The sequence below is a fragment of the Spinacia oleracea genome, chromosome 6 (assembly GCF_020520425.1).
Source record: "Spinacia oleracea cultivar Varoflay chromosome 6, BTI_SOV_V1, whole genome shotgun sequence".
In the NCBI taxonomy this organism is placed as follows: domain Eukaryota; kingdom Viridiplantae; phylum Streptophyta; class Magnoliopsida; order Caryophyllales; family Amaranthaceae; genus Spinacia; species Spinacia oleracea.
The window spans coordinates 130,922,516-130,936,112 of record NC_079492.1 but is presented as its reverse complement, the minus strand read 5'-3'; the positions used below and the strand labels follow the sequence as shown (position 1 = coordinate 130,936,112).

The 13,597-nt window shown below is 33.5% G+C and overlaps 1 protein-coding gene across 2 annotated transcripts; it reads right to left on the bottom strand.

Annotated features, from left to right (window-relative positions):
* Positions 1-4,395: 4,395 nt before the first annotated feature.
* Positions 4,396-9,363, bottom strand: LOC110788791 (B3 domain-containing transcription factor ABI3). 2 transcript variants are annotated; one of them, XM_021993430.2, is made up of 6 exons: positions 6,716-9,363; positions 6,441-6,533; positions 6,225-6,325; positions 6,035-6,087; positions 5,840-5,916; positions 4,396-5,020 (listed from the first exon to the last, which is right to left on the bottom strand). In XM_021993430.2, exons 1-6 carry the CDS (start codon positions 8,627-8,629, stop codon positions 4,865-4,867), a joined length of 2,394 nt encoding a protein of 797 aa, XP_021849122.1. In that variant the 5' UTR covers positions 8,630-9,363; the 3' UTR covers positions 4,396-4,864. The 2 variants fall into 2 exon arrangements, with proteins under 2 accessions (XP_021849122.1, XP_056687521.1); XM_056831543.1 differs by having other exon boundaries at positions 6,035-6,081.
* Between the last annotated feature and the right edge of the window lie 4,234 nt (positions 9,364-13,597).

Genomic DNA, 13,597 nt, shown 5'->3' with positions numbered 1-13,597 from the left:
GTAATTACGATTTTTTTTTTCCAGAAAAGAACAGTTTTACGTATTAAAAGAACATTTTATTTATGCTCGTATTAAAAGAACAGTTTCACTATAGTAGAAAAATAGACCATTTGCGTTTCATAGTTTGTTCTTTCATTCTATTGTGTTCTTTTTTTTTTTTTTTTCAATTTCATTTGCGTTTCATAACTTGTTCTTTTTATTTTATTGTGTTATTTTTCTTGTTACTTTTTATTTATCCTTTGTTCTTTTGATTACGTTCTTTTTCTTGGTTTTATACATGTTAACCTATTATTTTTCAGCTATTATGAATAATGTGCTTGATAATTCATAACAGAATGATGAAAATGATGATTCCGAATGATATATTATTGTTGGACAAGGTACTTGACTTGTTCTTTTAGTCTCTCTATTTGTTCTTTTAGTCTTTTCATTTGTTCTTTTTAGAATATTATGTTAAAAGAACAAAATAAAAACACGTGCATAGTTCTCATTATGGACTCTTTAAGAATTTTACCTTTCTCCTTCTCTATTCTTCTTTGATTCTACTTCCTATTTTTTCATTTTCTATTTTTCAGCAACTATATATATAATAATTGTACTTATGAATCATAACCATTAGTCATTTTAGAAATACATTTTAGAGAGAGAAAGAGGAGAGGATTTATATTCTCTCAACATAAGAGAGATTTTTTGAAAGAGAAATAGTGAGATGGTGAGTGAAAGAGTAAAACATATATTTTCTCCTTATTCTCTCTCTAAAATTCCTTCTAAATGTTTCTTCTTTGTTGAAAATGAGTGAATTAAGAAAAATACTAGTTCAATTTGGCTAGTTTTCTAAGCAGGAGAATCTTTGGAGAGCGTGATATTTTCCGAGGATTGAGATCAGTTTTTGAAGATTTATTAAAAGATATTGATGCTCCTAAATGTTGATCAAGTGTTTAAGGTACGTTTCCTTGTTCTTTCCTCTATTGTTCTTTTCAAATTGTAATGTTCTTTTCACAACTTTACTTTTACTGTGTCATCAACATAGTTTGTTCTTTTAAATCAACATAGTTTGTTCTTTTATATCAACGTACATAGATTGTTAAAAAAAGAACATATAATGGTTTGAAAAGAACACATAACACTTTAAAAAGAACATAGTCTGATTCGTGGTAAAAGAACAAAAATACTTTAAAAAAAATATATAGATTTAGTTTTAAGTGCATCAAAAAATCGTCGTTTCGTCTTTTTAATTAGAACATAAAAACGTTTGAATAGAACAAATAATACTTAATAAAAGAACATAGATCTGATGCATGGGATAAGAACAAATATACATTTAAATAAAAATATAGATCTAGTTTTAAGTGCATCAAAATATCGTCGTTTTCGTCTTTTTAATTAGAACACTAAGTGGTTTGAAAAGAACAAATACAACTAATAAAAGAACATAGATTTGTTGTTCTTTTCGTCCCTTTTATTATGTTATTTTGTTTGATAAGGAAAAAGAAAATGTTGTTATTTTCATGTGTTTTGTTGTTTTGTTCTTTTTTTGTTGTCGTTATTTTTTTTTAATTTTGAGTTTTTGTTATTTTATTTTTCTTTTGATTTTGTTCTTTGTGTTTTCTAAAAAAGTTGTTGTTCTATTTTTTAATTATTTAGTGTTCTTTTTAACTTTTTTTAATGTTTTTTAATTTTTTATAATATTATCGATAATATTTTTTTTTTGTTTTTCTGTTCCATTTTTCACATGATGTTCTTTTTGTAAAATAGTTGTTCTTTTATAGTGTATCCGGAGAGAAAAGATGTTATTTCATTTTTGTACCTTTTCTTTAGCTTTTTAACATTAATGTTCTTTTCAGGTTTTGGTTAATGTTCTTTTCGTTTAATCTATTCTCCTACACATAAAAAAGTGGCGCTGGCCATATGTGCGCTGGAATTTTCTAGCGCATGTTCTGCCAGCGCTAGAAATTTCTAGCGCATGCAAATCTGCTGATTTTTTTTAAATCTAATCTTTAACTGCTCATAACTCCTTCATGCAAACTCGGATTCTTGCAAATAATATCTTGTTGGAAATCTACGGAATCTCGCTTTCAAATGCCGCCAGTCTCATAGAAATGGGCTTTGTAAACCTCGAGTTATTGCCCAAAGAGTGGAAGTCGGTCCGTTTTAAAGAGTTCAAGTAAAAGTCTTATAACTTATTCGTTTTAAATCGGATTTGAGCTTATGATAAGTCTATGGAAAGCTTATTCCAAAACCTATACAATCATGTGATGTTCAAGATCCAAAACATAATTTAAAAAACAGACTTTGACTTCGTAAGGACGTATCATTTACTAAATGAGCTAATGAGCGCATTCTATGCACTCGTAAGGATGTTTGAGTACTTGGGTTAACATTTACATGTATCCTGCACAATAAGTATGAACTCGGGAGGTGTTATTATTTGAGCCATATTATTCTAAAGCCTAAAGGTAAGCATTAGAACATTGTGGCGCATACAGGTGTGTTGTAATGCAGACAATTGTACTCTATCTTTATATCGATGCAACCACATATGATGCCGTATCGGGATACAAATACGACTAAGTATGTGTCCAGTCTATTTTAAGAAGCTTTCTATTTAAGTAAGTTACTATATTTAACAGGTTCTGCTCCGGATGGTCTATGTAGTCAGCTGAGGGTCGTTCTTCAGCTAATCAGAGTGCATTGTTGACAAGTGGGTTATAATTTCATCATTGAATACATTGTTTCGGGCCTAGGGACAAATGTATAGCGTCTACAACTGGGGCAATATGATTTTCCTTCCAAAAACTGCGTTATGAAGATTAATTCACTATGCATATCTTTTTTATGGTCTGGTGAGGCTCAATCATCTAAGACAAGTTATGTGAGTTGGGATAGTATGTGCAAGTCTAAGAAGAATGGTGGTCTAATTGGCTTCAGGAACACTACTTTGGAACACTGCAGCAGTTGGTAAAATGGTATGGAATGTGGCCCCAAAACAAGATTCAATGTGGGTGAAATGGGTGAGTGAAGTATATATCAAGCACGCGAACTGGTGGAGATATGAGGCTCCTCAACAAGCTAGTTGGAGTTGGAAACATACATGTAAAGTGAAGAACGAGCTATTATTGGAACATTGCACAACCCATTACATTTCTAAAGCTTATATACCTCTGACAAAATCTGGTCATGCAGTAGTTGGTATCACAGTGTTTGTAATAGGAGTATCATTTGAAACATATGTTCATTCTTTGGTTGATCTTGTGCATAGAATGCAAACTAGAACTAGCCTTAAGCAATACGACATTACAGATTTTGAGAATTGTGTCGTTTGTGAGTTACATCCGGAAACAATTCAGCATCTTTTCTGCGACTGTGTTTATGCTAACAAGTACCTTACTGCTGTTCTGAATTGGTTAGGTGTTTGTTACAAATCCGTGGAGATAACTGAAATTTTGAAATGTATTAGAGGTGGTTATAAGGGCACAAAATGTAGAAAATCGACTCCTGACTGCTGCAATGGTTGCGACTACATACATGATATGGCAAGAATGAAATAAGGGGTATTGGAATTATGTAATTCCTAGCATATCCACTATTGTTGAATGTTGATAATGTAAAGGTGTTTGTAAAGAATAGGATTTACACAATTATAGGTAAGAATGTTAATACTCCAACAGTGATAGAAAGTGGAATGTAAATTTGTAGGAGGGTGTTTTATAGATTGAAGGAGTGTTGTAGGCTTACTTTGAGCCTTTGTGTGTCCCCATAGTAGCATATTGAGTCTCTCCTAGATTGTTTGTTTATGCTTCCTTACCTATGGGGTTGATTGTTTTTTGACCGCATGAATACATGTTTACATTTTACCAAAAAAAGAAAAAAAAACTTCATGAGTTTTGCTTTCAAAAAAATCAACCAAGTAACAGCATCTCCAATGGTTGTAGCTAGAGACTAGCTTGAAATTTTTAAAAGTTTCAAGCTAATAGCTAGACCATTAGAGTAAAAATAATAAATTAGCTTGGCCAAGCAAATTAGCTTAAACAAGCTAATTTGCTTGACAACTAGCTCTCAAAATTGCCAAATAATTAATTGATAAGTAGGCAAGTGGGACAAATTTAAATAACAATCTAATTTCTAGTCATTGGAGCACAATTTAGCTAGACAATAAAATAGCTTGAAGTTGTCTCCACGGAAATTATTGTCTAGCTAATTGCTAGTCATTCGGCCCGGCACAGCACGGCACGAAACAACGTGGGCCTGGCGTGGGCTCGGCACGAAGCACGGCCCGACCCGACCCACAGCCATCTTTAGTCTTATGTAACATAACAAGCTAATTGTCAAATTAGCTTACCATTAGAGATGCTCTAACATAAATATTTAATTACCCATATGCATGTGATATGTCACATAAAAAATACGAAGTATCAAATTAGATTAACTTTGTGATTGCGCTTACATGTTTATTACTGTATGACACAAATACAGAAATTGCATTCACATTTTCATGCAACAGTAGCACAAAAGCTACAACAATACATACCACATGACAATTTGAGGGCGGACATACAACAAAATACGGAATAGTACAAGTTTCAACATACAAATGCCTTCAAAAGCTGACCATATATAATCGTTAATGGAGTCGTACCCCTAGTCTCCTCCAGTCCTCAAGCATCATCGAGGACTAAACTCAGTTAGAGCGCGAGCAGTTATGATAGTGAATGTCCTTTGACCCTGGCCTCTGATCTTCTTTAGATGAGACATGGCCATTCAAACACCACCCCCTCAAGGCTTTATTGTCTTAATCACCGCTTGTATGGATAGAAATTGGAGCTATATACTACTGCAAAAGAGTTCGATCTATGAACAAACAAATTTAACTTTGCATTTGCATAATGTTTGGAGAAGATGACAGGCCATTTCCAGCTGGGGAGGAGGTTCCTTCAGTTTTCTGGCTCTTGCTTGACTTCTTGTTGCTTAATTCAGGTTTCGTGTTTTGTTGTTGTGGCCGTACTTTCACTCCTCTTATCATCTGGAAGACACAAAACAAGAATTTAGTATATGCCCCACCTATTGTCGATTAACACTAACACACACTATAAGTAGAAAAATGCATAGTTCAATTTATAATAGTAATTGGTTACTAAGATGATAGAGATGAGATGCAATAGTTTTACTACATATTGCGATGAATGAATTGTGAAGCAGTCTATTTACCAAACATATAAACAAAATAAATACTCCCAAAAATGTTGAGAGATACTCCCCCGGTTTCTTTTAATGCATCACTTGCATGGGCACATGATTGATTAAATTAATATTCACAGAACAAAAATTAGAGCAAATTCAGTGAAAGATGGACTAGTTGCCCGAATTTCCCCCAAGGAAACCAGAGGCACATTGCTAAAGTGCAGATCAGCACCAAATTTTGCAAAATGAAAGCTAAAGCTACGCAGAAATCAGAAATACAATTAGACACTCACAACTCTTAAACGAGTATAACACTATCAATAAGTTTGTATGAGATGACAATAGAGCGCAAAGCAATATCCAATTTATTTGAAGTTCTAATATCAACATCATTAGAAGCAGTCTAGCTACTTTCAACTTTTAAGGTTGCAACTTGCAAGTGGTATATATATGGTGCAAGTCGAAGAAAAGAAAATACTGTAAAAGGCAGACAAATTCACAAACATAGTACCCCGTAGGCCAATATGTTGGAAAAAAGACAATAATGTGGGAAAAAGAGAAGCACATACACATAATTTGCCACATTTAACATCTGAATAGATTACATGGTACTACAAGTTGCATGCATGCATTTAGAGATAGAAAAAACAGAGAAACATACATATTTGCCACATTTTACATCTGAATAGATTACAATGAAGTCCCCTTCTTGGAGTCCATTGGATCTCACAAAATCCCCTGAAAATATCGAAAACAAAAAGTACCCATCATTTCATAAACCATGATAAATAATATTGCGAGCGAACTACTCCATACTTGCTACTACCAAGTTGTAACAACATATCAGATATGCTACCTGTGTTTTCAAGGAGATACATCCTGCTTTTGTTGTTAGGCCAAAACCTGACGCTCCAAAAAGGAACAAAACGGGGAGATTTTTATCAGATTTAATCGTTCATCAAGGATCAAACATTCACAGTAATATAACACAACTTCAAATCGATAAGAGATTATTAATTAGCTAAACTAACGTTATGTAATAATACCTGTAACGCATGTTCCACACACGAGAGGTACCGATGTCTTCCATGGCGATGGGAATTCCATCCCTCGCCTCCAGCTCCGGCAGATGTGTCTCTGCTTCTTTCTGATTGATTAAGAACCCACCAAATCATGTAACTTAGTGAGATTATTGTTAATCAAAACCAAACACATGAAGCCGGACAACATAAATACATTATTTATCATAATTATTTTGTTACCTTGGGCAAGACAATCCTCCCTAGATTACCCACATCACTTTGCTTCAACACTTTTTGGAGAAGGAATCTCAAATTCTTCTCTGTTTTCCACCCCTATAATTCAAAATCATACCATAAATTAAAATATTAAATTAAATTAAAATTACTAGTAATTCATTATTCATTTCCCATGAAAAAAAAGTGAATAGGGAAAACAAGAATGAATCAGCCATAAACACAATAAATTGCACCAAAAGAAATTCCAAATTAATCAAAATTCTAAAAAGCAAAACTACCTGTTTCTTGTCAATCCCAACTTGCTTGTGAAAGCTGTTTCCGGGCCTCTCCATTGGCGGCATCATTTGAGCAACCATAGGACCGGGATGGTTGACTTGAGGCGGCGGCACCACTTGCGGTTGAGGAGGAGGCCAGTACACCCAATTTCCTTGTGGTGCAACAACCCCACAATTTCCATTCCCTACCATTGCATGCTGCTGCTCAGCCATCTGATTCATCATATGTTGATGATTAACTAAACTCCCATGATTACCATGGTTTTGATGCTGATGATGACTATTATGATGGGAACTCCTATGATGGTGAGAAAAGAACCTCCGCTGCCGAGCCATCCTCTTCTTCCGAGCCTCCTTCGTAGCTGAAGACCCTAACCTCACCAACCCCTCAGTAGGAGGGCCAGGATGATAATAGAACCCCGGGTAAGGAGGAGGGTTTCCATACCCTCCAAACTGAGCCGCGTCAGGAAACGCTCCGTAATGAGGACCCATCCCGTACTGCATCGGGGTGGGTCCCCATGAGTGGTAATCCGATGGCGGGATAGGGGGTGGATAACCCATAAACCCAACCGTGGGTGGGAATCCCGGCGGAGGGGGTGGGAGCGATTCATTCACGAATGGCGGTGGTGGATGAGGAGGAGTTGGTAGCCACGTCGCCGGGCTAAAACATTGCGGCTCGGGCGGGCAATTAGGGTTAGCATTAGTATCACTAGGAGTAGTAGCATTGTTATTTTCATTAATGGTCGTGTTATGTTCTTGGATTGAATAACAATTTGGATTAAGATTATTGTTAGTAGTATTATTATTACCACCACTAACAACTTGGATTTCATCTTCACTACCAATCATCATCCGCTTATTTTGCAAATGATGATTTTGCACCCACTCAAGTATCAACTTAAGCAACTGTTTCATTCCTTCTTGTCCACCACCCAGCCTTTTAGCGGCGTTCTCAATAGTAGACTTCTTGATCTTAATATTCCTCAAATCCTGGGCCGATATCGCCTCCTTGTTCGACTTCAACCATTCAAAGAACACCATAGCCAGATCATCTGGGGACGAACCCGGTTCATGGATGATCCCATCACCACCGACGCCGCCTCCGCCGCTGTTTTGACCAATAATAACAACATCATGATCAACAACCCCACTAGTAGTATTATTACTAGTAGTATTCTCACCTTGGTCTTGGTGTTGTTGCATGAACTGCTTAAACACCCTCTCTTCCTCCACAAGATGATTCTCCAACATCTCCTCCGGCTGTAGAAACTGATACTGGCTGCTATCATGCTCGTGCTCGTCGCCGTTATCTTCAAATAACGGCGACGGGTCCCAGCAAATATCAGTATTCTCCAGCAAGTCTATGCACCCGAAATTCTGCATCATATCCATGCACTCATCAACATCATCCATCACCATCTCCTCCACCCTTTGAAGCCGATGATCCGAACCCGGATGAAGATGACTATTATTCAGCACATCCACCGATACAGCCGTGGACGACGACGGCTCAGGGTCGTGATCCGCATCAGACTTCAACACAGCCCATGACGCCGCCCCGGAAGACGCGGTTGAAGCCGAAGAAGATGTAGAAGTGGAAGATGCAGTACCAAATGGCTTCACAACCGTAGCGGCTGGAGTTGACGAAGATGACGATGAGGATGACATGCAAGGAAAATCCGGAAGTGGTGGGAAGTCAGCGTAGAATAAAGATGATGGATCGCTGACATCCACATCCAAAAAATCATCATTATTCAGATTATTATTATCATTATTTTCTTCATGGTGTTGAGAAGCGGTTTCAAACCAGATCTCCTCTTCATCCTTCATACAACCATCTCCCCCGGCAGTCACGCCAAAAACTTCAAGATCTTCGCCATGCAACACTAAATCCTTCATCTCCTTCTTTATCTCCATCAATTCCTCCCAAAAGAAAGAAAAAACACCCAACAGAAAAAAATCTGAAATAATCAGATAAAAAAAATTTAAAAAAAAAAAAAAACCCTTGAAGGTGGGTTAACTAGGAAGTTGGGGAGAGAGAATCTGTACAGTACGGAGGAGAGAGAGAGGACTAAGATAAGGATATGAGTGATGGAGAAATGGGTAAATTTATGTTAAGATTAAGGAAACAAAATTTTGAGGAGAGAGAAAGCAACATAAACCATCTGGATAAACCCAACTACATACTTCATAGAAAGAAAGCGACCTAAGTAATTAATCAACTTTCTTTCCACTTGCGAAATACAAAACTAAATCATACAATCTAGGTTGGATATATTCCTTATCTTCTACTTCTGCTCTGTAAAACAGAATCTTAGTGTACTAAATATCTTATTTTCTGGTTAATGTTGTTGCTAATTGTTTAATTAAGCACGTGATTAGTGTGGCTTAATTGTGATTAGCAAAGGTATCGATGATAACAAAGATGTACAAAGTAGGATGAAGAAGATGAATGGAAGAAGAGTTGAGAGAGTGAGAACTAAAAACCGTTTGGAATTTGAAATGTCTCAAACCCCATTTCTGTTTCTCGGTTTTTCTTTCAATTTCTTTTTTTTTTTAGTATTTTTATTTTGTGTGTGTTTGGAGTTTTGTGAAGTTTGTTGGGACTTGGAAGTGATTTTTTTTTTTTTGAAATAGAAGTGTTTGCTTAGTTGAATTTCTTTTCAATGCTCTAAAACTTCCCACAAAAAATCCTCAATTTTTGGAAATAGTATAGGTTGACCCTGTGTTTTGTGAAAATATATATAGCGGGGAAAAAATAAATTTCATTTTATAAGTGATTTGTATTTTGCTTAATCAAATGCGAGATAATTGTAAGTTTTTTTGAACCGATTTACCTTTAACCTTTAAAAAATTTGGTATATGAAAGTTGTAATTTTAAAATAAAAGCCATAAATTAACTTTTTCAACTAATTAACAGTAAATTAAATGAAAAATAATGATTATAATGTCGGAATAGATACCTTACTCTGTATAACACAAGGTTTCTTTAGAAAATTCGGCTTGTTGCCATCTTAGAATTTCACAAAACACAAGACTACCATGTAGAATTACTTTTTACAGTGGCTTAAATCTGTTAATTCGACTATATTTACGTACCTTATAATTCGTACTTCATGCGGAAAATGATGGTAAGTAATCCACTTAATTATACATGTAAGAAAATTGATTAACATGTTATAGCTTACAAATAAATAAATCCGATTATTCGAGAATGTAATAAATTAATAACGTCTGTGTAAATAATGATGCAATTTTCAATACATACAATATATCGTGTTTGATGAACTTTAACCAAAAGTCAAAATGTGAACAAAGTTTTTGAAATAAGTGCAGTTTGTTGAAATATATGAACAGAATCGTGATAAAAAAAACGCATGAAATTTGGTTTACTATAAACGTAAAGAAAAATGTGAATAAAATCTAATACATGCAATCGAAATTAAGCTACCTAGTCGATTTGAAAATATTATGTCAAAAATAACTTATTTTCTTGTTTGAGATTTTTTTTTTGGCTATATCGCTCGAGATCTTATTCTATATCTAGTTAGCATAAGAGAGCTATTATAGTATTGTTATTTTTCTTAATTCTCGATTAGTTAACATTCAATTAGTGTATTAATTAGCCGAATAGTAAATTGTTATCAAAAACACGTTTTCCAAACTAATCCATCAACTAAAAGAAAATTTAGAAGTGATTAAAACAACCTAAACATAGAGTGAGGCTCATCCCGAAAACCTTAGGCATGCCAGAAAATCCGCTTCATAACGACTTTTACCTATTTAGTCAAAAACCAAACCCAAAATTCATGAAAAGTCATGTATGACTATGCCTGGAAGTTAATTCGACTTTGGAATTTGTTCTAAATTCGCACCAAAACCTTATTATTAATCATGTCTTTATATTTATTTTTGTTGAAAATTCATCATCTTTAATTTAAAGAAATCCATTCATTAGATAAGAAAAACTTACCAATGCTTAGCAAGACGTCCAATTTTTCTTTAAGGTAAGTAAAGAATTGTACCCTTTATAAAAGTTTAGAGCAATTCCATAACAAAATTTAAAATATTCATGTCGTATAAAGAATTATGATTGAATATAGCTGTGTGTTTATTTTGTTGATAAAAAAACATGGTATGTGAAGTTTATGGAATCACACGTACTCCGTAGTGTACAATTGATAACAAAAAAAAAAAAAATGTGCTCATCAGGCTCCTTTTGTTTTAATTTGACAGAAAACGTTCATGGAAAATTAAGGAAAAATACATTTAAAACTATTTTCATTTCCTTTGTTTGGTTCCTTGTAAAAATAAATTCACAAGAGTAGAAAAACGGGAGTAATAGATCGAGGGAAGAGAGAAGAGGGAGGTAAGGAGAAAAAGTAGCTTCCCTTCATTTCAAATCTACAATGTTTTCCACGCACCCTTGATAAAGTTATTGGAAAATAGTTTTACGTCACTTGTAATAACAATTAACGAAAAACAATATAATAAAAGGAAAAAATCATTTTCCCGGAAAGTGTTTTACACCAAGACAAACATTCTCTTAAAAGAAAAACGATTAAATGAGCAAACATTATACTTCCACCACTCTTTTTTAGTTGACACATGTTTTAACGCTATTCATAAACTCTCATTTGACCATATTTTGTTATTTACGCATTAAGATAAAATACAGTAATATGAAACCTTGTTATATTCGCATTAATATAAACATTTTATAAATAAATTCACACAATTAAGTAATGATATTAATGATAAAATAAATGGACATTGACAAACACAACTAAAAAAATGTGTCAAATAAATACTCCGTAGGAACAAATGAATTACTCGTTATATTTCTACTCCCTCCGTCTCTTTTTGTTTTTTACGTTTTTTTTTTTGGGTGTCCCAAAATATTCTTTACATTTCTTTTATATTATCACATAAATAATTTAATATTCTATCAAAATTTGTGTCCAATTATTATATTAACCAATTAAATTCATTGGGTCATTTAGTCCCTCACACTTTTCCATAGGGATATTAACTTTTTCTCATTTTTCCAATATCAGAATTTTGATAAGAGTGAAAATATTATAAATAAACGCAATTTTTCTCGTTTACATAAAAAACTTAGAAAAATCACTATACACATTAATTTATCGTTAAAACGCGTGTAAAATACCAAACGTAAAAAACAAAAAGAGACAGAGGGAGTAGTATTCTAAGAAATGGAAGGAATATATTTACCTAATAAATATATCCCCTTAGATAAGTGAGAAGTCCAGAAAAATTGAAGTCGATGATGCAGCTGGTTACGGAAAAGTTAAAAGTGGGAACAAAATATATATAAAAAAAACCCAATGTTTATCTGTTAAAATAAAAAAAATGGTGATTAAATAAGCTTAGGTAGCGCAAAGAGACAGGAAAGAGATTGGAAGAAACAACCAACCAGTGACGAAGGTATAAAGAAAAGAGACATACATTGAGTGCATGGGACTGAATGAATTTCTCTCTCCTGTGCACTGTCCAGTTTGCACCATCTTCCATTCGTTCTCACCTCACTGGTGCCTCCAAACGGTGCCTTCTCACCCCCTCCTCCCCTTTCTCTCTCTTCTCTTGCCATTTTTACAAACTATTGTCATTCTAACTCCCCTATTAAACAATGTACTAGACTCCAAACAACAGAAGAGTTTTAACTTTTCCTTTTTTCCATCAACCAATAGTCAATTTTTGATTGATCTTTTTATTATTATTATTAATATTGTTTTAAGATCAAATTAGTTTTGGTGAGTATATGTCCTATAAGCACACACAATCTTGACATGGAGTTTGGATCAAGTGATTATGAATTGACAGAACAAAATGACTACAATGTTAACAGTGTACAAGGGTTAAAATTTTATTAACTTGACCCGGGTCGCATATGTGACCCAAGGTCAAGTTCCTTAAAATTGAATGTGGGACTGCATGAAGCTGCCACTCACATAATATTAGCCGTTTGCATACGGAATTTTAGGCTTATATTTGCTGAATGTATGCAAATATTAATGCATTCGTATTTTTCTCCATGTACTGTATGCATGCATGGAATTAATATTTCATGTTTTTTTTTAATTTTTTTATTTTGCATGATAACAATTATAAATTAATAGTTAGTTATGTATAAATTGTGTTTTATTGTGCTATATATGTATGTTTAAGGTTATACATTACATTTTTATTTATATGTAATATTAATTTAATTTCATATTTATTTGTTTGTTAAAATTAATAATTGTGTTTGTAGATGAATTTTAAGTGTAGTATATGTAAAAGTAAAAAAATAGGTAAGAGAAATTAATGACCTTGAGTCAAGATTGTAGAAGAAAAATGAGAGATTTAAGTAAGTGGTATGTCAAGTTAGTGGAATATGAGGTGGAAAAAGGAGAATGATGAGAGAGAAATTATTTGTCACTTGACCGAAAGTTAAGGATGCACATTAAGTCCGTTATACGCGTAATTTCACTCGTATCAGCATTAAAAACATACGGAAAAACTATTTGATCATAGAGTATACTCCATTAAATATAACGTGTTATTTAGTTACGTTATAACATGTATTATCTCCGTTTATTTTTGTTTTTTACGTTTTCCTTTTTGGGTGTCTTAAAATATTCTTTATATTTTCTTTTATATTATCATATAACTGTTTTAATATTCTATCAAAAGTTGTGTCAAATGATTATTTCAACCAATTAAATTCATTAGATCATTTAATCTCTCACACATTTTTATTGGGATATTAAATTTTTCTTATTTTCCCAATATCATAATCATAAGAGTGAAAATATTATTAATAAATGTAATTTTTCTTGTTTAAATAAAAATTAGAGGAATCTTAATGGACATTAATTAGTC

Excerpts from the sequence above, each read along its gene's own strand:
- LOC110788791 (XM_021993430.2), bottom strand. The coding sequence starts at position 8,629 with ATGGAGATAAAGAAGGAGATGAAGGATTTAGTGTTGCATGGCGAAGAT. Across the intron at positions 6,534-6,715 it reads TTGGGATTGACAAGAAACAG|GGGTGGAAAACAGAGAAGAA; the intron begins GTAGTTTTGCTT and ends TTTGAATTATAG. Across the intron at positions 6,326-6,440 it reads GGAGGATTGTCTTGCCCAAG|AAAGAAGCAGAGACACATCT; the intron begins GTAACAAAATAA and ends TTAATCAATCAG.